At 42.9% G+C, this 27,916-nt stretch overlaps 1 protein-coding gene across 10 annotated transcripts in view; it reads right to left on the bottom strand.

Moving 5' to 3' along the window:
• The window catches only part of ABLIM1 (actin binding LIM protein 1), a 299,492-nt gene that overhangs the window by 36,238 nt on the left and 235,338 nt on the right, over positions 1-27,916 (bottom strand). For 9 of the 10 annotated variants that reach the window (XM_059173096.1, XM_059173099.1, XM_059173093.1 and 6 more), the window contains exons 7-12: positions 20,187-20,274; positions 16,905-16,963; positions 14,360-14,443; positions 6,433-6,510; positions 5,566-5,721; positions 2,182-2,217 (exon numbers count right to left, since the gene is read on the bottom strand). In XM_059173096.1, coding sequence (XP_059029079.1) covers positions 2,182-2,217; positions 5,566-5,721; positions 6,433-6,510; positions 14,360-14,443; positions 16,905-16,963; positions 20,187-20,274 — 501 coding nt within the window. The remainder of the gene's footprint in view (positions 1-2,181; positions 2,218-5,565; positions 5,722-6,432; positions 6,511-14,359; positions 14,444-16,904; positions 16,964-20,186; positions 20,275-27,916) is intronic. The other variant, XM_059173097.1, reaches the window with a different exon arrangement.

The raw sequence follows: 27,916 nt of genomic DNA, 5'->3' as shown, positions 1-27,916 counted from the left end.
TTTCATCTGATTTTCATAGCAACAAAAGTAGAACACAAGGTATGACCTCCCTTCTCCACAAATGTAAGATGTTTCCGAGCAGATTAAGAGACCCTTGTGCAGGTGTGTAGCTCGCATAGGGCAGAGCCTACTTCAGAACCAGCCTCCCGGCTCTAATCTTACCCTTTGCTCTAGCTGCCAACCCACACTGTAACACTGATCTGGTGACATTTTAAAATGATTTTCCTGAAGAACAAGCTGGTGGTGGCCTCAAACCCAAGAAATCCTACTTCTCACTTTGAGAAACATACCCCAAGAAGAAAATAAAAACTGATCTCCAAATGGGAAAATCTGCTCAAAGATATTTATAATACCACCATTTATAAAGATTAAACTTTCTCAACAAATTGGGGAATAATGAAGTCAATTAGGTGTATCCATTCAATGGATACACCATATGCCCACTATCTCCAAAGCCAGAAAAGAGCAGATTAGATGTGAAGTACAAAAAAATCATACACACACAAACACAACACAAAACGGTTCAAACAATGAAAAGGGTAGGAAGGAATGTTCTACATTTTAGGAAATGGTTGTCTTATGAAGTTTCTGCTACCACAACAGAAACATAAGTTTGGAAGACAGAATGGAAAAATGCCTAAAATTAAAAACTCAATAACCAGGGCTGTGTGAAATGTGGGAGTAAATGGCCAGGAAACTACGGTTTGATTCTAGTTGCCTAGCACAATAAGTTGTGTAAAAACAAAATAAAAAGAAGTCCCTAAACAATGTGCTTCAACTTTGCAACTGGTTGATAATGAAGTCAATGCTTCATAACTTCTGTCATTAGAATACTAACAGAAATTAATTTTTCATAGCCCTCAGTCACAAACATTGGAATGCCACAGAGTTTTTACCAGGTTAAATTATAATGGTTATCTAAGATCAATCCAGTTTTACATAGAGTATCCAGCAAGTTGCTTGAAGACTCACTGATTTTTATTTTTTATTCATTTTAATTTTTTTAAGGTTTTATTTGATTTCTCAGAAAGAGAGGGCGAGAGACTCTGAAGCAGACTCTCTGCGGAGCACAGAGCCCAACGCGGGGCTCGATCTCACAACTATGAGATCATGACCCCGGCCAAAGTCAGGATGCTTCACTGGCGGAGCCACCCAGATTTATTATTTTTATTATTATTCTTTTTTTAGATGGGAGTAGACCCAACACCTGAGGCGTTGGCTCCCCGGATACCTAAGGAAATGCAGAACAGTAAGAAGCCCGCTAAACACGCGATCCTTTGGTGACTGTTCTCTGAAGAGGCGAAAAGGAAGAAAGTGCCGGGTCAGACCCTGGCGCGGGACCACGTTCAGACGCGAGTCAGGCTGAGCTCAGGTCGCTAGCCCGGAAGCCCCCCGCACCCTGCCCCAAAAGGGGAAACAATGAGGAGAGACCAAGGAATGTCCTTCTACGGGCTCCGGTCACCGGGCAGGCAGTCGGCGTGGGACTGGGGCAAAACCGAGGAACCCCGGACCGGGACGGAGAGGGTGAAGTTGCTGCAGAACCGCTAAGACGGTTGTGAGAAGAACTAATCCGGTTTGGATTAGTCTGGTTTGGACACCGGACAGCGCGGAAGGCGTGTGTACGGACTGAGAGGGGACCCGGGGCTCACCGTGGAAGGACCACGACGGCGCCACGCGAGCCACGCGAGCCACGCGAGCCACGCCGGGCTACTCCCCAGGGGACGGCGGGCCCGGTGGGCCGGATACAAGCCACGGTGAGATTTCTTTACCCTGAGGAGCGGGACAAGACTATGGATTTGAGACAAAAGGGAGTGTCCTCCCCTGAAATGCTCTGTGACCAGGACAGGCCATTTCAGATAGTGCAGCAAGCTGGGCCTCCCCAGCAGGACGGGAGGTCTCACTCCCCGCAAACCCTTCCTGGGCACTTAGGGGCAGAGGCTCAGATTACTCTAGGGCTGTTTTTACCCCCAGTCTCACTGGAGAAAACACGGACTACCGTGTCTTAGAGTCATCTCATACGTAAGGGATTCGACATGCATCACAATTTTGAACCCAGTTTTTGTTTTTTTTGTTTTTGTTGTTGTTGTTTTGTTCAACGTCCTTCCTTAAAAACTCCGGTCTAGGAAAAGTCCAGGTAACTCCCAAATCCCATCCGTTATAATGTTCAACAATGGTACTTACTTCTGCTGAGGGAGTAGGAGACAAAGTCCTTGGAGACTAGAAGAATAAAAGAGAATCGAAAGTTACAGTGGATACTGATTTGTTATCAGTTTAATTAGTTTATCAGAATCGCCTGGAAACAGCACACTGCATCCACACCCCTGCTCTCCCTGTCCATCCCCATCTTCTGATTAGGTTAAATTGAGAGTGGGGCTCAGACAGGAGCATGACAACCAAGTTCCCAGGAGCCTGGCTCATGTCCTGGCCTAAGAACTATTGGTTTTGAGAAAGACGCAGTCATACTTTGATGCTTAAGTTAGACAAACTGCAACTATTTTTCCCTCTATGCTCAAACTATGCTCGGTTTACTACTATGAGTCATGGTGTCTACTGGAACACAGAATTTTATAAACATGGTTGTTGACTCAATTATAATCAGAGCAATCACGTAAAATCATTTGCTGCATGACACAGACCAGGGATGACCAGGTCTGTGGCATCCTGCCCTGGTGGGCTTGCCAACATGACCACATTCACCTGGCTTCCAACCTTCCGGGCACAAAGGCTTCCTTGGGGGCAGTGAACAGATCAAACCCTCTCTCACCTCAGGGCCTTTGCATCTGCTGTGCCCTCTGCCAGCAGTGCCTTTCACTTAGACACATGCCGGGCTTACTCCTCTTCTTCAGTGAGGTCTCATGTGGTACACACAGTGCCTTCTGTGACCGTCCTATCTGAAGAAGCAACCCAGTCCTACATGCTTTCTCCTTACTCTGCTTCGCTTTTCTGCTAGCACTACACCCTGGAGAAGGGTGTTATGTATCTGCTGATGGTCTGTCTCCCATATCCCACTGCAAGTTCCATGAGGGCAGGAACTGTTTCTTTACAGCTACTTGTATTCCCAGGGACTAGAGCAGCTCCTGGCACCTATGAGGTACCCAACAAATATTTCCTAAATGAATGAATGAAATGTTTACAATTAAAATGCAAAAAACATTTAAATGGAAATGAAATGCAAACAAAGCAACCTGAAGAACAGGGCTAGATTTCTCAGCATCCCAGTTTTCCCCTCACCCCAAGGTCACAAGACGCCACCGGGCTCTCCCGGCACAGCAGCTTCCTCAAGCCCCAAAGTCTTGAGACAGCTACAGCCTGTGTTGGTGTTGGTGGTGGGGGGGGTGTCTAAGCTGGGGGAAGACAGGCTCCTTGAAGTACAGAGCCAGGCCTGACTCTGCTGACAGCAGGCCTCCTGATTCCTACCCCCTTCTCATGTTTCCTGGAGGCACAAACGGCTACACAGAAGGTCAAGTTTACTCCTCCAGTGTTTCTAAATTGGCAATCTATGGATTCTTTGGAGAAAGTGTTAATAAGTAGAGGAATAAATAATCAAACGGCGTGTGTCAAGTTTTCTTCGTTGCAAGATTCATGTGTTGGGGAAGAGACGGAGAACATGTGTTCTGATCTGGGGGCAAACTCCCATCAAGCTTCCGTGCTCCGAAAAACCCACAGGTCATCATTCTGGGTCCTGACGGTAATGATGCTGATTACGAGAGTGGCCAGCAATTTTGTCGAGCACTCACGGGCCAGGTACCGTTCTAATCTAAATATTTCACTGACTCACAGAAGACCTCCGAGGCAGGTGTTACTTGAGTTTACAGATAAAGAGATTGAAATACGTATCTTCCCCAAAGTTGTATGGTTAGTAAACAGAAGTCTGACTCCAAACCCTGAAACGTTCACTTCAAAGCCCAAACTCTCAAGTGCTTAATGTTTTACTGCTCAAAATGGAGCCACCGGGAAATAGATATGTACCCCCAAACCTAAAACACCAAAAAACAACTCACCTCCCCCTTGCTTGGACAACCTGAATATGAGCAAATTCTCATCTACTTGCTCCAGGCGCAGGCCCTGTGCACCCTATTCAGGAACTGTCCTTTTCCTTGATTTTCTACACAGCTCTCCAGGCGGGGCCCCTTGGCCGCTCAACAACACAGCGCCCCGCCCGCCCGCCCCCCCCACCCCGCATCGGTGTGGCTGCAGATGCAGTTACAAGCATATGACCACTAGGGGGCACTACATGAAAATAGATATCACTTCCTGTCCAATGGGCCATTTCAACCCCAAATTGAAAAATAAGTGAATGAACAACATATATTACAATTACGAATACATATACATATAATTATGAGACAGATGTCATATATACATGTATTATTGAGAACAAATGAAACAGAATCACCATGTTTGCATGGCTTTTCTTCATCTAAGATCTCAAAGCACTGTGTGGACATGTTAGGTAGTTTATAGTCTGTTTTAACCTTGGGTTGAACAGCTAATTTCAGTCCAATATTTGGGTAACATCTCTCCGACTGGACTCAAATCAGTGTATAGAGGATTCCAATTTTAAAAATAAAAGAGAAAAAGGTTTAAAGTGAGTTGAACAGGCCAGGATAAACAGACCAGAGCCCATGCAACCCAGGTAGGGAACCCCCAAACCTGGGAAGGGATAGGGAGGACCCCAAGGGGCTGAGAGGCTGTGCTCCAACCTCTGGACCATTAATGCTGGGAAAGCATTACTAAGCCCCAAGAGGACAGGGAATGCCCCACAGCAGCAGCTGTCATTTCCTGAACATTCACCACTAGTCTCTCAGGTAATTGCTTTAACAGAGTAGTTTATACAGATTAGTTTCAATAGACAGTAAATGATCTAGATAGTCTATAGATACTAACCTTTAAGAGATCATTTATTTAATCTTTACTAACATCCTGTGAAGTGGATTCTGTCATCCTGTGTTACTACTGATGAAGAAACCAGGGTCAGAATGGTTGCCACGTGGCCAGTCATCCAAGCGGCACGTGGGGTCCCCAGGCTGAGCCCAGGTAATTTGATTCCAGAACCCTGGCTCACTTCACTGTGCCACACCATGGTCTCCGTCTCTCTGCTCTTTCTGTTCTCTCACAGTCTAACTATCTTAAGATGCTACACACAGCGGCTGTCCTAACTGAGGATGTATGTTCTCTTCCTCATGATCCCCATGACTGTACCTCAGATGGTCCCCCCAGGAAACCCCCAGAAGACTCTCCCTCACTCCCTCTACCCAGCTCACAGAATCTCCCCTGCGAATTCTGACTCACTCCCCAGTATGCCCGCTCTGCCATCCCACAACCTGGTACCAGCGCTCATTCATGCTTCCCCGCTGTTTTCTTTGGCTGCTCTCTCAACCCTCTGTAAACTCCTGGGGCCAGGGATGGTGTGAGAGATTTCTGAGCCCCTCAAAGCACCTGGTACAGAAGCCTGCAAACAGCAGGCAATCAAAAGAACCCTCTGACTTATTGTGATTCCAGTCAGTCATTCTTACACATGTGATGAAAGAGAAGTTGTATAAATACAGCTTCTAGATGTGTTACCTCTCCCAGGCTCTGCCTCTCCTGCTTGTCATCATAGCCGGAAGTGTAGAAAGGCTCATAGGTAATAAGATCTGGACGTTCAATATCATAAATTGCCTTGACCTTGGGGATGGCTGCTAAATCCTTATAATCCAGGATTTCATTGTCCACTTTTGCCTGGCAAAGTTAAACAGAAAGCAAAATCACTTTTCAGTCTCATCTCTTTGGAAAACTATTGTTAGTACATTTCACGTCCTGCTTGAAAGGTGAAGACCTTAAAAAGAAACAAAAACCAAAGCATTTTGCTTTAGAAAGTTGCCTATTTATACCATATATTAATCATGTTTTATTAAAAAAAAGTCACCAAAAGCTTAGGAAAAAGTCTGTGCAGAATAAACCAAGCAGAAACGCCTGCAAACCTTCAGGATAATTTTCCTAAATTTATTACAGAGATGGAGAAGCTCAAACAGATGGTCAAAAAAAAAAAAAAAAAAAAATCCTCCCAGATGGCTAAAAACAAGAACTGCATATTTGATAAACTAAATATTTAAATATCTCGTGGCAGAATTTAAGAATACTCAGTATCAGCCTTACAAAATGTTTAATTAATCCCCAAGTGTCTATATCCAACAATTTTTCAAGTCCTACATGGTATTACTACATTTTATAGGTCATTGACATCGATGGTCACATTTGTATATAAATTTAATTACCCGAAGGAGACATGATTGGGAAGGCTGATCTTTAACAAGGGGGTGAAAACTGGATCTCGTAACAGAAACAGAAATCATTTCAAATTATTCTACTCTGGGTTACCCACCCCCCCATTACCATCTGCTACTTTACCTGTCCCAGAAGGAAGGTTCTTTGCCAGGAGTCAATACTTACATAGATAGTATGACCCGGGGAGCCAGGGATACTGGAGCTTGGTCTAGAATAAATGCTTTCAGAGGAAGTCCTGGTAGGCTGTAAATAAAACGCGCCTTGTAAGATTTCAGACTGTGGCTTCAGAATCAAGAGTAACCTGAGTCCCTAGCATTTACTCAAAACTAAACTGGTTAGAAAAGGTCTGTGGCCTTTCTGAGTAAAGGAAAATATAACCTAGACAGAAAGTTTAAAGAGAACCAGCTGTGCAATCAGCCTTGAGAATGCATTTGGGGACTTGTCACCTTCTCTTCCTCGTCCCCTCCAAGACCTTCTGGCTCTGCCTTCACCAACACCTCCCTCTGCCTCTGTTGCCACCGACCCAGCCCCCGTCTCCAGCTCCGCTCATCTGGACCGCTGCAATGACTCTGCCTGAGGGTTTCCTGCCTCCATTCTCATCAAATCCATGTGGTACCCAGAGACCAGAGGGATCTTTTTCTTTTAAGATTTCATTTATTTATTAGAGAGGGAGAGTGAGAGAACGTGAGTGAGGGGAAGAGTGGAGGGAGAAAGACAAGCAGACTCTGCGCTGAGCACAGAGCCTGATGCGGGACTCGATCCCAAGACCCTGAGATCACGACCTAACTGAAATCAAGAGTCAGACCCTTAACCAATGGAGGCACCCATGCAGGCGCTCCCAGCGAGACCTTTAAGAACAGAATTTGGTCACTACATTTGGCTTCAGCAACCACTTAAAATGCCAACTCCCAGCACCTCAGGGTTTGGATCCTGTTCTCCTGTCCCACACTCACTTCCTTCCCACCATCACTCATGGAGTATGACGCAGGTTCCTGCTTCAGGGTCCTTATCCTCGCTCCTCCCTGTGCCTGAAATGCTCTGATCCTCAATTTTTACATAATTTTTTTTCCTTCCTCTAGTTTTGGCTTTAAATGTCACCTCCTCAAAGAAGCCCTCCCTGATCTTTCAACCCCAAATAGTTACCCTTATTTTCTGTCAGTGTCATTCTTAGTTTTCCTTCATGAATAGCCCACAGCTATGGGACAGATGAGGTGAAAGCAAAAGAAAAAAAATGTGTGATCCCCTAGCAGGAAGAGAGTGTCCTTAGCTCCACAAGAAGCCTGCGGTGGCTCCATGTTAGGGTGGGGTAGGAGAGGGGGTAATGCAAGGCAGTCACATGTCTTCAGGTACTGATGCTGGTATGACGAAGCCCTGTTTTCATCAGTGAGCAGCGAGGACACTGTGTGACCAGCCAGAGAGCACAATGAGCCGTGGGGTCTCTCCCACGGCTCACATCCTATTTTTGTGAGATACGGGTCAGGGATGCTTTCTGCCATCCTTTAATGATACACTTGGGGATGGCTCTGAAGTACTGCAGGCTTCCTCTGCAGCAGTCAGCAGGACTGTGGCAGAGCTAACAGTGTGAAGAGTTATCCGACAACCTTCGTTCAAGGCTTTCAGATCTGAACCACCTCCATTTTTTATACAACTGCCCCAGGTTCTCTGATTCTAGAAGTATTTTCGAAGTATTTTGAACACAGTCAGACTGTGTTCAAAGTCAAATCAGCCGGTCACCAAACCTGCCGATGCTCTGACTTCTGTGGAGAGCTCTGTCTGCTGGGAGCATCTCCAGACCCATCAGCACAGGGAAAGGCTCAAGATGTCTCTTGGAGATTCGGAAATTGCTTTGTTTCATTGCATTTACTGTGGCTCGCTTTTGCTTCACTCGGGTCTCCTTAGTTAAAATCTATTTCCATACACTTCCTACTTGCTTATAGGTTGAGTTACATCCTTATTTTCTTACAATGGCCCTTTGTTCTGCTTTCCCGAATAAAATGAGATGGTGGATAAAACACGACTCCATGTAGTATAATAGAGGGGGGTTAGGAGGCTGGATTTGGAGTCAAGGTAATTAGTTCAAAACCTCGCTCTCCTAGTTGTGTGACATTCTGAGTTTTTCTGTTTCTCTTTTTTCTCGCTTTCTCTCTTCCTTAAGTTTCAACTTCTCATTTCTAGAATGGAGTAGATGGTACTAACAACTAGTTCATAGGATCAGAGGAAACAACACCTATAAAGCTTCAAGCACCTCACCTCGCACAGGGCATGTACCCACTTCCAGCATCTTCCAGACACTGGACCTTAGTCGGGATTTCTTCATCTGTTCATCTCACATAGCGGAGGAGACCATGGCCTCTGTTTCGCTCTTCGTGACAGAAGAGTCCTTTCAAATGTGAGCTCCGTGCATGAGATGTCTGTTGAACTCTCTACGGCTACTGCATTTGTGTGCCTTCCCTTCAGAACTCAGATACATGAAGTCATTTACCTCAGTCCACAGGGCGGCAGTCAGATTGCCTGATGCCCTTCCCCTTTTCGAGAGCTCTGGAAGTGACTGCGTATCTGCTCAAGACGGTGACTTCTAAAACGCAGGTCTCAGGTTTATTAATGTATGCCCTTCCCCCGCCGTATGGCAAAGACCTTGCACAAAGGCCTGTCTTATCTGCCGGAATGGTCCCTGGTGTGCTGCCTCTTCAGCCGTGCTCAGGTCTCAAACAGCGCACACGGATCTCTGGCTTTTCTGCCACAGTCCCAATGGCTCCCAAAGTGTATGAGCTCACCTGGCGGAGGTTGGAGGTCCCTCCTTCATGAGGATAGTAAGATTACTTTTTAAAACTCAACTATTAGTTTGGGTATTTTAATCTTAAGTATTTGGAATTTTGTATTTCAATTTTAAATATCTAGAATTATAAAAGTGAACAACCTTGTTATTAAGAAAAATTCTTTTATTCTTCTGGCTGTATCCCTCCCCCCCTCATTAATAAATAACTTGCTGAGGGTCTCTGATGGCCAAGAGAGCTTCAAAAGGCACATAGCTGTCTTCCAATATAGCAGCTCAAATCTACTCCAACTGAAACTCATTTAACCTGAAAAGCAACAACTTTCTGCCATGCTTTCCCTCTTTCAAATCCCACTGACTGTTTCTTCTTTACCAGGAACTGAACTCTACTGTGACCCAGATGGGCTAGAACAAAGTTTTGCAGATGAGCCACATTTCCACAGATGATCCTTATATGCAATTATTTAACCTACATTAATTACGATTTCAACCCATTCTGATATCCAAGTTAACAACAGTGACTCAGTAATTACTAATTGAGTTCAATAACCTGATGGGTCAGCAGCCTTTGTGAGCCTCTACTAGAGTTACACTGAACAAAATTACTCTCTTGTCTATACAGTTGACCCTTGAACAATGCCAAGGTTAGGAGCATTGACCCACTGGGCATTTGACTCCCTCCAAAACTTAATTACCCATACCCTACAGTTGGAACCAAAGCCTTACTGACAACATAAACCGTTGAGTAACACATTATTTTGTATGTTATGTGTATCACATACTGTATTCTCACAAGAAAGTACATCAGAGAAAGGAAATGTAATTAAGAAAATCCCAAGGAAGAGAAAATACATTTGGAGTACTGCAGTGTATTTACAAAAAAATGAAAAGTGTATGAGTGGACCCATGCAGTTCAAACCCATGTTGTTCAAGGGTCAACTGTATTATAAATGAAGATTATTTCTAATACTTATCCTCAAAGGTATGCCCCCTTCTATAGAGAAAGGAAACAGAATCTGTTGTTAGAAGTAGATGCAATTTACTTATTTTCCTGAAAGCACCTTTTCCCTCATGCCTTATGGAAAAACCAAACTTGAAAGCACAGGTGGAAATTTCAATTCTATTTTTTAGTGCCATCTTTAGCCAAAAAAAAAAAAAAAAAAAAAAAAGGCAGGGCAAGGGTGAAGGCACAGTAGATGATACAGAGAGGATTACAGACAGGCTGTGATATCTCAAAGTATTTTGCTAATACAACTAGGTGAAGAATTTATTCCTTATTGTGGTGACTGAAGGAAAGGAGCTTCAGGAAGAAACGCCTATTGCGTGTGGCTGTCCTAGCTCACTCTCTCATCCAGGGGTCCCTGTAACCTACATTGATCTCCCCAGGACATGTTCAAGGACCCACTTTCAATTTCAAAAAGGTTTTTTATTTTTCTCAAAAAAAAAAAAAATCAACAAGACGTTGATTTCTGAGTAGTTTGTTTCAACAAGGAAGAGAAAAAAACAGCCTTTGATCACTCACAGTAGTTGCCTAAAAATACACGTCTCTTTGCTTTCTTCATGAAGTCTTTTTAAAAGGCCTCTAACCACCTTACAGCTGAGCTTTCCTCTATGCCTTGACTTGGTCCATCTGTCCCCCCATTCAGAAGGCACAGTCACAAAGTGAGAATGACACTGAAGACATCTTTTCATGGGGCCACATGGTGCTCGTCCTTCTTCAGGTACTCGCCATTAAAACACTTACCAGAGCTCTCTGCCTGGTGAGTAAGCAGAGAAGTAACATTTTCCATGGACTTTCACTATGGGCCACTGTGCACGTGGCCAGGCCAGGGAGTGCCTGAGAGCTCTCCGTTGTCCCCCACCTCCCCGCTTTCAGCAGGAGCAGGGGTGTGACAACTACCCATCTAATTTGCATTCCTCTAAAGCCATGCTCTAAGAAGGGAGAGAAACTACAGGCAGCTGGCAACCAGATGGGAAAGAGCTGATGAACCCCTAGGGGACAACTCCCTATACAAGGTGATCATGCCTTATAGGAAGGGCTGCTGGGACTGACAGTACCTGCCTTGGTTTTTTGCTGAAGTTCACCAGACAAGGTGGTGATAATCGCTGCAGAAAAAGGAATACTTTTAAAATTTGCATACATTGCATGTTCACTGCTAAGTCAAGAAAGGGTGAAATTAACTCCCTTGGAGAAAGGGCTTTTATGTTTCAGAGGAAGCAGGAGGGGCTCAGGGGAACAATGTCCCTTCTCTGGAGAGTTTCACAAATGCCATCAGCCTTTACTATGACCAAAAGCCATATGTCTTTCCTGTATAAATCTTGACCCCTATACATCCTGATGCATGATAAAAACACAGCAAAAAGAATAAAATATTTGAGGGCGCCTGAGTGGCTCAGTGGGTTAAGCTGCTGCCTTCGGCTCAGGTCATGATCTCAGGGTCCTGGGATCAAGTCCCGCATCGGGCTCTCTGCTTGGCAGGGAGTCTGCTTCCTCCTCTCTCTCTCTCTGCCTGCCTCTCTGCCTACTTGTGATCTCTGTCAAATAAATAAATAAAATCTTAAAAAAAAAAAAAAAGAATAAAATATTTGAATAAAGCAAAGGCCTGGAATAAAGCAGTATGTACTGATGTTAATAAAACAATAACATTATGTCCTCGTTCTAGACATATATAAAGCCTCCCATTAGCTCTCAAAAAATATGCACACATATAAAAAATATGTTTGATATATTATAAGTTTGCAAGTGCATATGTTATAATAGTGAATGTTAGTTTCAAAAGAAAAAAAAATCTCATGCCATTTTGTATAGCAGTCCATTCATGCTTTAGCCTCTAAAGGCACATCAGAGAAACTCCTTTCTAGCATATAGCAAGTGATCCAATGTAGATTATAATAAACTTGGACCTGGGAATATCATCTGCTTTGTCTACAATGAATTATAGCAGAAATTAGAAATATTCAGTCCTGAGTTTTCATCCAGACAAAATTCACTATTCATATATAACTTTTCCAAGCAAGTAAAACTGAGTATGTTTTTCTTAGGCAATTCTACTTCATCATTTTCTTTTAACCTGTACCTCAGCGTGAGGAATAAAGGAGTGACTGCAGAATATAAATAATAAAATGACGTTCCTCCTATTAATTTTCTTCACAGCAAAACCAGGGCTTACCTCTCGGGCACAGAGGGCTGAATGTTCCTGCAGGAGGACAGCCGGTTTACCTAGTAACTAAAAGGGTCTGATACTATCTGGTGAAATGAGCTGCCGCTGGAAGCATGTAAAAGATCAACATATATGTGTGACCTGAGAATTGCCTTGGCGTTTCCAGGCTTCTTTAAAGTTCTGGTGAGCTGTTCCACAATGGCCAATGGGTGAAGAGGGGCCTTGTCAAATGGCCTGTTTCTCTGCCAGGTCCCCAGCTGTTTACAGCTTTCTGTGATGGAGCTGAAGTTGACTTCATTGATACTTACGGCCAGATAATGGGAATCAGATGTCCCTTTTGAACCAGGCCAGGAAGAGAGTGGTTATTAAAAACAGAGCTCTCTCTCCTCTAACCCACCACTACCTAAGAGGCTCCCCATCTTTGAAACTTAAGGGTCTGAAGCAAACCCAAGAATCTCACACTTGATGATGGTATTTTTTGTTCAAGTCATGAAAATGCATCAGTTGGCTACAGCCTCAGGCTAACAAAAGAGAATGCTATTGGAGTTATAAGGAATACTTTGGAGAAAGGACCCCCAAACTACTGAAAAAGCCACTGCTTGCCGAACAGCGACTCTAATTCTGAGCAGCACTCCTCTGCGGTGGGGACCAGCTTCCACTCTTCCACTGGATTCAGGAGACTCTAATTTCACTGCGTGTAAAATCTCCACCACTGGGGCTGAATGAGCTTTAGGACAGAACGAAGATCAGAATGACCAACACAAGTCGGGAGTGTGACCCAGTACTGTGGGCCAACCCAATGCACCGCAGGCCCGGAGTCTGCAATTAAGTCTCGCTGCTGATGTCTGGGGAGCACCGTGGGCTGATCTCATCCTCTGGATGAAGAAACTTAGGGGCGTGATGTCTAAAAGGTGTCTTTCCACTCTGAATGTATCTGCCTCTAACTCTCTTCCAAACCATTTAAAGAAAGAAGGTGAAGTCATAATAAAAGTACAGTCAGCAACTGTCCTCAGCCGTGGCGCGGTCCTGGCAGGCACGGACAAAAGGTGAAGGCACAGAGCCCAGACTGAAGTGTTATGCTATAACCTCGAATTATGAGCAGAGCTAAAAAATGGGTTTCCTCTGGGCTATGATAGGACTGTGGATAGTTATTATAATTTAACAGGTTTCAACGGATTCTGTGAGACCCCTAAAGAAGGTCAAGTAGGCGCTTGAGAGCCCAGGCTCCTTCCTGCTTCACTGGTCATCTGGCGAGCTGGCCGAGCCCTCTCCTGGCTTCGGGACAGTCCTGCAGGTCAGGCTGCTCTCTTTCTCAGACACATCAGATGGAGCCAGTATGCAGGGCTCCCCTCCTGTCTTCCTAAATTCCTCTGTGCTGTAGTGGAAAGAACGTAACTCAGAGACCTCTCTTACTATCTTCACTCCTCCACTTACTGGCGGGCTAACTCTGGGCAAATTACTTAACCATGATGGGTCTCAGTCTCTCATTTGTAAAATGGGGCCAAGGACAGCTACCTCACAGGGATTCTTAGGGAGAGCACATCAGAGTATGTTTAAATCTCCTGGCCTCTGCACAGTAGGTGCCTGGTCCCTCTCATTTCCTTTCTCATTTCACTATTGGTTTCTTGAGCCGAACCAGTCCCTTCCCAAGCACTGTGTCCCCCTGGTGGGCTAGTGCTCTTCTCCTCACCAGTCCCAAGCCTTCCTCATCATCTCCATGGGTGCTCATCTCAAACGACCTCCACCATTCAACGCCAAGATCACTTTCCCCAGGAAGTGCCCCCTGAGACCCTTTCTCTCATCTGAGGTTCCTGGACCTACGTGATAGGTTTCTACACCATTTCATAATTATTTATCTATTATTTACCGGTCTTCCCTGCTATCCAGCCTAGCACTCACTACTGCTGGGTGCCTGGCAAATATTGGTTCAATGAAGAAATGTGTAAATACAGGACCAAAAGGGGAGCTTCTACAGGGCTCACTTGAATGAACATAATGAACAGCCAGAACGTGAGATGCACTCCGTGGGGTGAGAAAAAGCATCTGCTTCTGCGGGAGCCAGAGAAGTTATGGGGGAAAAGCAGCACGGAGAGGACAAGCGACAGAAGCCTGGGGCCAGGACAGCGGCTCGAAGCCTCAGCCTAGACACAGCGCCAACCTGCAGAGACGGAGACCGTCCTGTGCGTCGAACCAGACTTTTGGGATAAAAGAAATTGGATGAAGAACGATGCGTGTTTGGCAGCTGCCATAAAACATGAAAAAAGGGAAGAAATGAACAAAGAAATATCCTCAGTTTAGAAACACTATACAAACAAAACAAAACAAAACAAAACGAAACCTTTGGGAAAATGAAGTTGATAGTAACTGTCAAGGGGCATCGCTTTATAGTTTGTGTGTGTGTGTGTGTGTGTGTGTGTGTGCGTGTGCGCGTGTGTGTTCTTATGTTCAAGGCCCCATGTGTAAACAGCATACTTACTGGTCTTCAAGTTACAGTTTATTTACCTACATTCTAACCCCCCATGATTCCCTTCTATTTATTTCCAGTTAGACAGTTTCATATATGAAGAGTAAGAAGCCAGTGAAGCCATTGAGAGATGTCTTTAAGAATCTATCATTATAAATGGTCTGTGAGTTCTTAAATACCAAGAATGTAGATTACTCAGTAGGGTTGCAGAAAAATTCTTAAAACATTTTCATTTTGCTATGGTAACTGCACTGATGTGGTACCCCATGAAAGGCTTGGAAATCTTGGCTCAAGGTCTGTGATCTGTAGACACACCCTTAAGAGAGCACAACATTCATTCCCTTATTCAAAAAACGATTCCCCTTTAAACCCCACCAATGTCAGCACACACCCTACTCAGGGCACTGGGACCTCTTCCCCGCTGGAGTGCTCTGTCCTATGCACTCCTTCTCTTCCCAAACGTGAGCAAGCTGAGGGTTGGACTGACTTCCCAAGTGGCTGAATGTTGGCTTTAGGAGAAAAGTCTTGGAATTTTCTGGAAAACTTGACTAAAGGAAGAAAAATTAACAGCTCTTCTTGGCCAGAAAGAGGAGAAGTATTTCACTCATTGTTTTCACAAGCTTATCCAGAGAGTTCTATCAAGATGCAATCAAGAGTGGTTTTTTCCTTTCTTTTTAAAATATCATTTTAGTCACACTATCTGCAAACTCAAGCGATTCTTACAGAGAAAAGACATACATTCCATGCAGTCTGGTCTCATTAGCATTCTTCTCCTCGTCTCCCAAAAGACTTCATCATAGATGAAGTGAAAATGAATATTCAAAAAAACTGACAGCAACACAGTAGAGAGAGTACAAACCACTAGTTAGTTGGGTGTTTTCTGGGAAGCATTCCCAAGCTACGCTATGAATTTTACATTCTTGTGATAAAAGTGACAATAACTACTATCTTTAATGTTCTGGGATTTTAGAAAGATAACCCACTTCCAAAGCATCCATAGTTCCTCAAAAATCTCAGACTCTGGTGCCCAACACGGGTGACTGTTCCAGTGTGCACCTGCCTGGTGGGTGGACTTGAGGGTTATACACACATGTTCAAGTTGAAGCTGTTATGTGTCCACCTGATACTGGTGGACAAATTCCTTTTCAGTTTGTCTTGTTTTTACTCCATTATTATGAGAATGAGGGTTTTTTTTTTTCTTTTCCATAGAAGTATGATGCCGATGGGGTTACAATGCAGAGCTGCTTACACCTACTAATGGCAGCTTAAGAAGACCTGATACCACACTCCAGAGTTTGGCTTCCCAAGTAACTTTAGGTCTTTCTTTTCTCTGAGATGCCAAGGGGAACACAGCCAATTATAGTTTTTCCAGGGGTATCAGTAAGTCAGCTAAACCAAGAGCCTGGGAGCCTATGGACTGGGATCCAGTGTGATTACTGCTCAGAAAATATTTCACAGTCCAAGGGAAAAACCAGGGGCATCTGATTAGGATACAGATAATGATACTGACTTATAAGCGTGTGCAGCTCTTTGCTTCTGAAACATATAAAATAATGTCATCTGGAGGTGTTGTCAGGGCTGAATAAGACCAGGAGAAGGTTTTAGAAGTGAGAGGTGAATAGGGTCTATCCTTTTGTCGGAGCACTTAGTGTTCAAGGACAGTTACTGAAACATTTTGATGTTACCTAAGAGTTACGTTACCAAGATGCTTATTCACACTGACACTTTTGGGAACATCATTGTTTTCCCCAAGGGTTTTATCTGACAAACCATTAGCTTGTGGAGACAGAGGCTACTCAGTGGATTTGGATTTAAGAGGTCAGTAAAATGTACCATGGATGCAGAGTTTGGGTTGGGGTAGTACATTATGGACTAAGTACAAAAAAGTCTGGTAGGCCACCAGATATCTGACTTAGAACTTGATGAATAATTTCTTCTCATCTGTATGTTTTGACTGTTCCTTGAATGCTTTCCTATGAACCTGACTAGTGAGGCAAGGCTTACTTTCTCCAATACAAGCATGGGAACAAAAACCACAATCAATTTAACATTGGAGGGAAGGGAACCTCCTTCCCTGGCCAAATGGTCTTTGAACTTGATCTGCTCTTCAGGAAAAAAAAAAAAAAAAAGAAAGCCATGATAAAGTAATTTCCCCCAAACTCCAGCCCTGAGAATTAGTGGCAATGACACAGAGGGCCAGCAAATGCACCTGGCACCACAGCTCTCATCGTTTCCTTACCCGCAGCTTTTCCTCAGTCTTGGTCGATTGCTTACAGTCGGGATGCCAAACGGTGGAACCTGGAAAGACATGATGCCCGCAAAGAGTTAAAGGAAATAGAAAGAAGACATAGTCCTATTAGCCAGAACTTCTGAGAACAGTTCATATTCTTCTCTATCAGAGGAGAGTGTGAGAGCCCTGGGACCAAGTGAATTATGGCAACTCTAACCACCAGGTGAGTTTTCCTCACCCAGCCTGAGCTCGCTCTAGAAAGGTCATAATTCTAGACCACAGAGACCACTAACAGGCACAAGAGTGTTCTGACACAAGAGATGTTTGATTCTTGACTGAGTGTTGTTGCTGTCATTTTGGACCATATTATTATCCTTTAAAAGTCACAGCTGTATTTAATTTAAACAGAAGCCATAAACCATGTTTATAGAACATCAAAACAACCAAGCAATTTAGATGAGGGAAATAGAGTCAGACAGTCCATACCCAGAAGCAAAACTCACTGAATTTTTTATTGATCCAATTACACACGGTCATCTACAAAGATATGGAAAATTAAGCCAACTCGTAGAAAGGTCAAAAGTTATGTTATAAATGCAGAAGTCTTCTTTAACTTTTAACCCTTTAATTAAGAACAATAAGAACAACAAAAGTCTCCACTCTCAAGTGAGTGAAATTACTAAGTGTCATTTTCTGTCCCTGAGTCAATACCTCACCTTCTCTGAGAATGAAGCCCTTCCTTGGAATGGTGCACGCATCCTAGAACTAAGCACAACACTTAAATCCTATAGAATGCTCTTGTAAGAATTCAAGTCCTCCAGTATGACTTCGTATGCCTAGATATGTATGTCATTTATACAGCTGTGGGTCGGACCTGTATGTAAGTCCTATGTTCGTGGAAGGAGACGCTCAAATATGGTTATGGGCAGAAGAGCCGTAGGAGCACTGGATAAGACTTGAGCAAGTGAAGTTACTAAGTTGAAAGCAGCGAGTAAATGATATGAATTTACTAAGTCTCAGGAGGAACATCAGACCTGTTAAGTCTTTACCTCTTCAAGCAACCACCTGTGTATACTTGAAAATTTACCAATTTAAAAACTCTTGAATTATTTTACACCACTGATCTAAAATAGATAAAATAATATTCATGATAAGGATAATACCTTTCCTATCAGAATAATACTTTAATCCCTACTTAACAGTCATCCTATCTTGCTTAACCCAGAGCCAATAAATAAATAAATAAATAAAGGGGGAGGGGAAAAAAGGGGGGGGATGAAACAAACAAACCAGACAGACACATAGTCCTTTTAGCATTAGTGTTTACTCTGAGGCTGGCTACAAAGCACAGGAAATCCTCTTAATGTGGGTGGCCCAGGAGTAGCATTCACTCTGAAGGTTTTACTGAGTTGGAACCCTTGACCAGATCACTAGGTTTGCTCACAGGGTCACATTATTCTCCGTAGGTCAGATGCACAAGGACTGTGACGTGGGGAACATGTCAGATGCTGAGGAAGATGAACTACTCTTTCTTCAAGGACATGTCGAAAGGGTAGGCAAAGGGCACTGAAGCCCAACTCTAGAAGCCATTTACAACCACCCCCGGAATTCTGAGGGCAGCCCATCTTAACGGACAGTTGTTTATTTGTAGTATGAATATGTTCTCATTGGCGCACAGCTTGAAATCACTCTCTATTCAGGTTCCAGAAGCATGTGAACGTGCAGGGCCGCACTGAGAGCCTTTGAGTCTCAGTTCCCAGCAGACACGGGGTTGCCACACACTCTTGTGTCTTTGTTTATGAGTACTAGCATAGATACACTAAATCTAAAACAAAGCCTGGAGACCAAATGACGAATAAATATCGATTCCATGCTGAAAATGCAAAGTGACACCTGCCTGTGGCTATGGAGACTCACAGCCTGCCCTCAGAGACTGTGTCATAAAAAGTCCACGTGAGACTATGGGTTTGGGGGCCTGTCACTTGTCTTTATTGGGTCCTTTAAAATTCAGTGACTTTTTTCATCAGAATTTTCCAGACTGATCATTTAAAAGTAAGTGATATTTGGATTGTCAATTTCTCATAGAGGCAGCATTTTTCAGAGAGTAGATTAAGACTTTGCTTTAATATTCAAGAATCATGTTCGTTGACTTTCTTCATTGTATAAAAACAAAATAGAGAGCAAAGGAACCATTCATTAAAAATACACGTAGTGTTAAGTGCAGAGAGACAAAGAAATGAGCGCGAAGGCAGATGAGACCTGGTAATTACCAAACTGAATGAGCACCAGCTTCCATGGCTCTCGGTAATTTTACTGATAAGCCCTTGTCAATTTAATGACTCTTTCTCCGGCTAAAAATAGTAAAATGTTTGTGCAGATGGTGCTGTTTGACTGGAAGAGAATCCTCCCCCGAGCTTCTCGCTGAGAAACGTCAGCATTTTAGGGGAGATAAAAACTAGTCATGGTTGTACACTAGGAAAATTTCTCAAAATGATTTTCAACTTGAAAAAATCTGGGGGCACCTGGGTGGCTCAGTCGGTTAAGCATCCAACTCCTGATTTTGGCTTGGGTCATGAACTCAGCATTGTGAGATGGAGCCCGGTTTTTGGCAGGGAGCCTGCTTAAGATTCTCACCCTCTGCCCCTCCCACCCATCAGTCCCCCAAATCTGATGGCCCTCTGGTAATGAGTATTTCTTTGCCACCAGAAACTTCTCCACTTCTCTTTCAGGGACTCTGGAAATGTTCTCTCTCACCCTCCTGCTATCTTTCTTTCAGTATGAGAGCTATGTCATCTTAAGGGGATGAAATACATCTATGATGCAATTCACCAAATATGAGATGATATTCTTCCTGAAAGCTTGCATCAGAGCAGGCTGGAGGCATCGAAAAATCCTTCTCGCGGGGTAGTGAAAGGAGCAAAGACAAAGTAACATCTAGAAATGCTTTTTCTTTCGTCTTGTTTCCCACACCTCCTGGGGAAGGCTGGGAGGAGGTGTTGCTAATTTTCACTCTTGCCTCACTTCCATGGGACCAAACATCAATTCCTATGCATTCACTCCAGAAGCAACGCATTCCTTTGTTAAACAGACTCAGGGGCTCATGGCCAGCATGTCAACTGCTTGGCTGACTAATACTAACTGATGAGGTAACTTTTGGCCACGCTCATTTTGGATCTGGGGAGCCTTGCAGCTAATGAAATGCCTCCTCTCTAAAAACAAACAAACAAATGAACAAAGCAAGGTTTTCCTTCCCCAGATGAGAAGAACTTATGAATTCCGGAGACACCTTACCTTGAAGATACATTTCCTCTCCTTCGGTGAACATCTGGTTGCATCTGCTGCATCGTGCACAGCTGGGGTGGTAATGTTTGTCACCTGCCTGCAAGAGAAGAGGGAGGGACTCTTTAGTTTGCACCTTGTCACAGCTCCCAGCCTCTTTTCTGGACCTGGGGATTCTCATATTTAGCGGGGTCTTGCTAAAAACGTGCATCAAGATGGGAAAAACCAAAGTAAAGGACATCATTCACAGCTTTCACCTTAGGAGAACCCCAAATTCCTGTGTTGCTTATAACAGTATTTTGCCAAAGTCTTCTATTAAGTGTTTTCTAAAGAAGGCATTTTACTGAGATGGCCTTGAATTATTCATGAGCTTTTCACATTCCTAAATATGACAGATGCCATCACAGCAGGTGTTGACTTCCCCAAAGCAAAATGTCACCGGACACAGGGACAATTCTCTAGACAGGTGCCAAGTCACATTAGAGTCATGGTCCAAATGCATGCCTGACAAAATGAAATCTTTTCATTTATAGCTTAGCAAAAAATCTTCACTACCTAAAAATTTTCTAGTATACTCCACAATGAAATCATTTTATCAACCAAGAGTGAAATATTTCTTTTGCATGAACCACGTGCTATGGCAGTGCCGAGAGCCAGAAGTAGCAGCACCCTCTATGTTTGCATAAAATCTCAACAGGAAATCAGAGGCCAGGTAGTGACTCCTTTCTCACACCCTCCAGGAGAAACTACAAAAGCCACTTAGCAACAAGAGTGTAAGATGGTAGTTGGTTACTCAAGGCACTCAAGTGGAAAAAAACTGAAGGTATTTGAAAATAGAAGCCAGGAATGAAATCTGTTCAATGGTGACAACTGGAAAATTCTAGAAGTGGTGCTCTTGTTTTGCTCCACACACTATTATTTAATTTTTCTTCCCTAGGGGATGAAGGAAGCCTAGGCAATGTCATGTAAAGTAGCTCCTTCCTCTAGGCCATCCAGGGTCAAATGTGAGTGAAAGGAGAAAGAAGTCACTGTAAGTTCTAAAGCACTGTAGTCCAGCTGGGATGTTAATGCTGAGAGTTCCCAGCCAGTTAGGACAATCTCGGGATTCTCAAGGAAAATGTAAGTGAAAGAATTAAGGCACCTTTACAGGAAGTTTGTGTAGTCTACAGTGAAAAGCACACTCCCCAGTAAACTGGGAGTAGGAAGACAGATCTTCAAACTGATACAATGTATCTATTGTATTTAGTGGCACAACATTAGCTGCATTCTCAACAAAGAGCACCAAGACAATGAATTACGTTTTCACCAAAGCTTTTTTACATTGTTTTAGTCCTAGCCAATGTGATAAGGCAAGAAGAAATAAACATGCAGGTCATTAATGAAAGAGTTCAAACAGCTAGATAAAAAATAAACATATAAAACCTCAAAACTTTCTACAGACTAGCAAAACAAATTCCGTCAGTGTCATGGGAAAACAAGACTCCATTTCTAATACCAACAAACAAACCCTTCAATGCAAGATCTACATAAAGAAAACTATAGAATTTAACTGATGGACAAAAAAGGCTAACAGGCATATAATATTTCTGGATGAGGAAACTAAATATTTAAAGATGCCAATTTATCTAAAATGAACCTATTAATGCAATGCATTTCCAATCACAATACTCATAGGAGTTTCGTCTACAGACCTTGACAACCTGATTCTGTAAGTTCATACGGAAAAAGAAAAATGCACAAAAAACAGCATCAACTAAGGGGGGTTTTCCCTCCCTGACATAAAAAAGTTATTCTAAGGCTCAAATAATTCAAGTGCTTTAATACTGGTACAGAATTAGAACATAAGTCGTGAAACACATAACTTAGGAAAGCCAGTCACACAGCTCTACACAAGAAAAGCCAGTCACACAGCTCTACACAAGAAAAGCCAGTCACACAGCTCTACACAAGAAATTTAGTTTATGATAAAGAAGGCATTTCCAGTGAGTTGCAAAATGGATTATTCCACTAACAGTAAGGACAATGGATTCTCCATACAGAGAAAGGTAAAGCTAGATTCCTAATTCATAACCTACAAAAAAAGAATTCTAGAAAGGTACAGAGCTAAATACAGAAACAAAAATGTAGAAGTATTAGAAGGATTTATAGGAGATAATTTAGTACACTCAGGATAGGAGTGCTTTCCTAAACAAGGCAAAAATCTAGAAACAATGAAGACAGATAATGACTCTGCACATACATAAAAATGTCTAGACTTAGAAAAGTTAAAGGAAGAGTAGCGGGGAAAATAATACTTGCCATGCAGGCCACAAAAAAGATTATTATCCAGAATATATAAAGATAATCTCTAATAAAAAGTAAGTGGCAATATGGGCAAAAAGCAATTTCCAGAGGACACGTAGAAGACCCAAAAAATAAAGAATTAGCTCAACTCCACCAGGAATCAGGGAAACACAATTTAGGAAAAAAAAATCTTTCCTCACTAAACTGGCAAAGATAAAGAGAAGACTAATGTGAGGAAAAAGGCTTTCTCACAGACTACTGGTGAACAAAATTCTTTTGAAAGGCAGCTTTGGCAATATTTTTTCAAATTTAATATGCACATAGGAAGCTAGCCTACAGAAACTCTCATACCTTACAAGTATATGTACTTAAGAGTATATGTATTCAGGATCTCAACATTATTTGTAACCTCAAAGAACAAAACAATAGAAAGCAACCTAAATAACCTAAATAAGAAAGTAGTTAAATAAAATACTGAATCATATGTAGCCATTAAAAGAATGAAATAAACTTACACGGAAACAAACCAATGCAGCCAAGAGAAAAAAAATCATCCAGAAAAACAATGCCTATAATATAGTCACATGAAGTACTGGCTCAGAGTGTGGAGATACTGGGGTAAGGCTGACTGGATTCAAATCCTGTTTCAGCATTCTATGGTCTTGGGAAGGTGGCAGGCTCTCTAAACATTCAGCACTCCACTGTTGTAACTACCTCATAGGACGTGATTAGGGTGAATGATCATATGATATTTTGAAAATGGTGCAGCACATCACTACATACGGTAATCCTAGAAACAACAACAATGAGCAGTAACACTCTGAACAGAGGTGGTCCCAGGGCCATTCACAAAAGAGAAAGTTTGTCAGTACAGGTTGGCACGCTGGTAAAAGCCCCCCCCGCCCCGTGCCTGTTCTTTCCAAGGACAGGTATAGGAGGGTAACTGTGTTACACAAACTGTCATACGAGGTGGATGGAAGATACACCAAGGTCCCAAGCAGCAGGGCTGTGGTCTAGAAACCATGAGCAAAAACACTGCTAAGAAACAGTACCATCATAACGCAGGCACTCGCTCATCTCACAATGAATGCCGAACGTGTCAAGTAATGCAGGGAGCCAGAATCAAAGGCCACTTCACAGCCCTTCAAAGGTCTGGTTTTGTAGCAGTGCGAGCCCGGGGGACCACCCAGTCTCAAGGACAAGGGAGCCTCTGCTTTGCATGGGAAAGTCACTTCCTCCTCTCTTTCATTTCTTCTTACTCCAGTACCCATGACGGTTCACAGTCAAGCCCTACGCACAGGGCCAGGAAAAGGGATCAGAGCTGATCACAGATGTGGGCTCCTATGCGAACCAACCCCCAACATGGACATAGCTTAATCAAAGTCATTTACACTGGAGTCTGTCTACAGAAGAAGGAAAAGTATCTCAGATCATGAGCAAAATGGAAGACCAGTGCCTACATACGAACAGACAATAAACATGTAAATCATTGTGAAGAGGAGGCTATTGATTACAAACTTTTAAAGCAAACTGTGGGCTTTGTTGTAACAGGTGACTTCATAAAGGACAGTGACTAGGTAGCTGGCCCCAAGCCCACAGCCCAACATCCCGCTGTGCCTGAGCCTGTGGGGCCAGATGTGTTGCAGGGACACCGCCCCCACCCCCTGGCCGCTGCTGAGCTCCACAGTGGCTGTTTTCCACCCATCTTTCTACCCTGCTATGTTAAAAAAAGTACAGCCTATTTTGTTCTTTTTCACATATTCAAAATGCACATATTAAAAGTCTACATTCTGGCTGGCATTGAACTCTATGGAAAGTAAACAATTTGCTTATTTAGCTGAGTTTTATAAAACACCTGCCTACACATTCAAAGTGGAAAAAATGGCTTGCCTTTAATAGTGCTGATTATGTCAGACTTCTGTGGTAATTATTACTATTTGGTTAATCTCTAATTTGGAGCAGGAACTTGAGCATACAGACTAGAATACCATCTGGAGTAATACCATTTACTATAAGGCAGGATATAGTTTAACCCATCAATTTATTTTATTTTATTTGAAAATCCACCGTCTGGCAGAGGAGATAATTCTGAATTCCTTGTGGATCAGGGGGTGCCCTGGAAAAGGACTACCATGTTTGCAACCGCCATTCCTTAATGTGCTACCCATGAGACCTCAATGATGTCACTACCTAACCTCTCAAGCCTCCAGGCCCCTCATCTGTAAGAAGTGAAGGGCTGGATTAGACCATTTCAAGTCCCATGCAGCTGCAAAATTCTGTGATTCTGTGTGAAATCCCATACCTCTACACGCTCACACAGCAGTGTTAACCGGAAAGCAATTTGGGTAGAGAAAGGAAACTCTTGATGGCAGGGAATGGGGTTTAAGCAAGGACTCTCTAGTGCCTTATACCAAGGAGGATTTCTGGATGCCCTAAGGCCTGTGCCAACTCTAACAGCCCACCGGAAGTAGCAAAAGAGAACTGTGATTACAGGACCCATCCTTGGACAGATAATCTGCTTGCCTGATAATCTGCTTAGCTCCTGTATGACCAACTATACTTTTTAGTTCTTCTTTACCCTCTTTTTCTTGCTCTACTCCTAACAAGAGCCCAGGAGATGGGGAAGAGGGCCTCTGAGGTCAATCTTCAGCCATTTATACTAATGTTCTACCTACTTCAAAAAGACACTTGCAGATTCTTATCAGAGAAGGTCATGATCTATAAACAACTGGACAAAAACCTTAGAGGAAAAGAAAATATCAGGACTCCAAACTCAGGCTAACCTGTGATGATCCAAATTTCTCAGCAGATGAGGAAAAAAGAAAACGGGCCACTAGAAGTCTCACTGTGAAAAAAAAAAAAAAAGAAAAAAAATGGCCACATATAACTGTCACTAGACAGGCAAGGTTTCCCAGTCTAAATTAGTAACAGTCATTATAGGCTGAATTTCCACCAGGTCTGGCTCTGTGCCAGGCATTGTATCAAGGACTCTAAGGGCCTGCTCTCCCAACATTTCTGTCATTGTAGGTGCTATTTTACAGTCCTAGACTGCAAGCAAAAAAACTACCACTTAATGTGGCCAGTGTACTCGGAACCCCCAGTGCTTCCAAAAAGTAGAGCCAGGCCTACCCTCTAAAAGCACCAAAGCAATTCTCATAGAGGGACCGTGCTCCTGGAATTGAAAATTATCTTCCACACTAATTTTGCTGATGGTTGGCAACGCTGAAGTCATTATTTCTTACACAGACCCTTGAGAAAAACCAAGGGTGTAACCCTGAGAGATAATTGATTGTAGTCATTTCCATATGGGGAAGTTAAGCTATCAAGGTCTAGGTTGCCTGCTTTTTTTAAAGTTCTAACTTGATTCAGAGACGATTTGCTTAGAACACCCGAAGGAATAAACAAATTGCTTTCCTGTCCCCAAGACTGTTGCAAACACAGCTCTGGCTGATAGTGACTTTAGATAAAGGGCATGCAAACACTTTAGAGGTAAGTGTGTTGACCTAGATCAGGTCTTTGCTAACATTACTGTGTATAAGCAACACCCAAGATCCTTTTAAAAATGGGTTCAATTAATGGCCTTAAGGTGGAACCTAGGAATCAGCTTCTTTGTCTTACAAGCAGTGAAATGAGTACACAAATCATCATGACCTGGGGAAATACCAGTCATGGTGGTCTCCAAACCCTAAACCCAATAGTAGATGAGGAGGCCAAAGAAGAGTAACAAGGATCTGTCACTTACACAGCAGGTGCACAGGTGGGAAAGGAGAGCCAGAATCACCTTAAGTTCCCTGTCTTACTCCTGCAGAAAGGCAGTGTAGGGGCTGACTCAGCCTTCTTTGTGTTTGCTGTTTTTTCCTTGAAGCGGGAGAAACTGCCAATGGGACTGGAATGGCTCGATCTCCAAGTTGAACATCACTTGTTTCAGGAGTGGTTTTTGTTTTTGTTTTTGTTTTTCCTAATGCAGGATCCTGAACAGGCCAGATAATGAGGGTGTGCCTTGGCCCAAAGTCTGTTTTCTGGGCAAAGGTTAGTAAATCAGTTTGCCCAGGAAGTGTTTGTGAAGCCCAGAGGGCTCTACACAAGTCTATACAAAGCCAACCTGCACAGATGAGAACATCCTTCAGCCAGACACTCTTAACCACCCAACCGCAGCTGCAGCCTCTGCTCCAAACATGTATGCTGTGTCAGAGGGAGGGGTGGTGGCTCATCTTTCCCTGCGAAGATGCACAAAACAACAGAGAGAAATACACCACTGCCTTCCAATGATCTGATGCCCTGCTGCTCAAGATATAAAAGAACTCCCTTCTATTTTAAAAAAAATACTTCTTTACAAGAGACAGAGAGGGAGAGGGAGAGAGAATATCTTCAAGCAGACTCCCCACTGAGCATGGAGCCCAATGCAGCACTTGATCTCAGGACCCTGAGATTGTGATCTGAGCTGAAATCAAGAGTTGGCCACTTAACCAACTGAGCCACCCAGATGCCCCTCAACTACCTTCTTTTAATGAGGGGTAAAGAATGAAGAATGTGGTAACATCCCAGTGTACATGCATATCCCATTTTTACAGATGGTTATTGCTTTCTCATCTCCTTCCAAGGAATTAAGTGCAAAAACTTTAAAGCAGTCTTTACACTTTAATAGTGCTAGATAAATGTTATCTGTGAATGTGTGCATTCCCCACAGGACCTAACCAGTGTCTTTAAACTGATCTATAGATTCAGTTCAATCTCTACCAAAATTCCAGCTGGATTATTTGTAGGGACTGAAAAGCTGATCCTAAAATGTATGTGGCAGCACAAAGGATGTATGAAAGTCAAAAAACTTCAAAATAATAGGATAAAGTCAGAGGACTTATACTATCAGATTTCAAAAGTTTCTATAATGCCAGAAGTTATCAAGACAGCATGGACTGGCACTAGAATAGATATACAGGTTAATGGAGTAGAAGAGAGAATTCCAAAATAAACCCCCACGTTTTAAGTTAAGTGTGAAGGCAACTTGCTAGGGAGGGGATAGTCTTGCCAACAAATGACGGGACAGTTACATATACATATTCAATCAAGCCCCTACCTCACACCATAAAGGAAAAATGAACTTAAAAATGGGTCATGGACGTAAATATAAAAGTTAAAACTATAAAATTTCTAAACAGAACATCAAAGAAAATCTTTGTGATTTTGGTTTACTATTTCTTAGATATTCTACAAAAAAATAATTCATTAAAGAAAAAAGATTGACAAATTGGATGTCCTCAAGATTAAAATTTTTTTCTCTTCAAAAGACATCATGAAGAAAATAGAAAGATGAGCCATGGATTGGAAGAAATTTGTGCAAATCATATGTCTAAAAAAGGACTCATATCCAGAATATATAAAAACCAATTACATTTCAAAATAAGAGGCCAAGGAATGGGAGAGAAGCAAGATGGTGGAGGAGGAGCAGATTGAAATGACAT

This window comes from Mustela lutreola, chromosome 4 (genome assembly GCF_030435805.1).
Source record: "Mustela lutreola isolate mMusLut2 chromosome 4, mMusLut2.pri, whole genome shotgun sequence".
In the NCBI taxonomy this organism is placed as follows: domain Eukaryota; kingdom Metazoa; phylum Chordata; class Mammalia; order Carnivora; family Mustelidae; genus Mustela; species Mustela lutreola.
The sequence above is the reverse complement of the archived record's forward strand: the minus strand, read 5'-3'. Positions and strand labels throughout refer to the sequence as shown.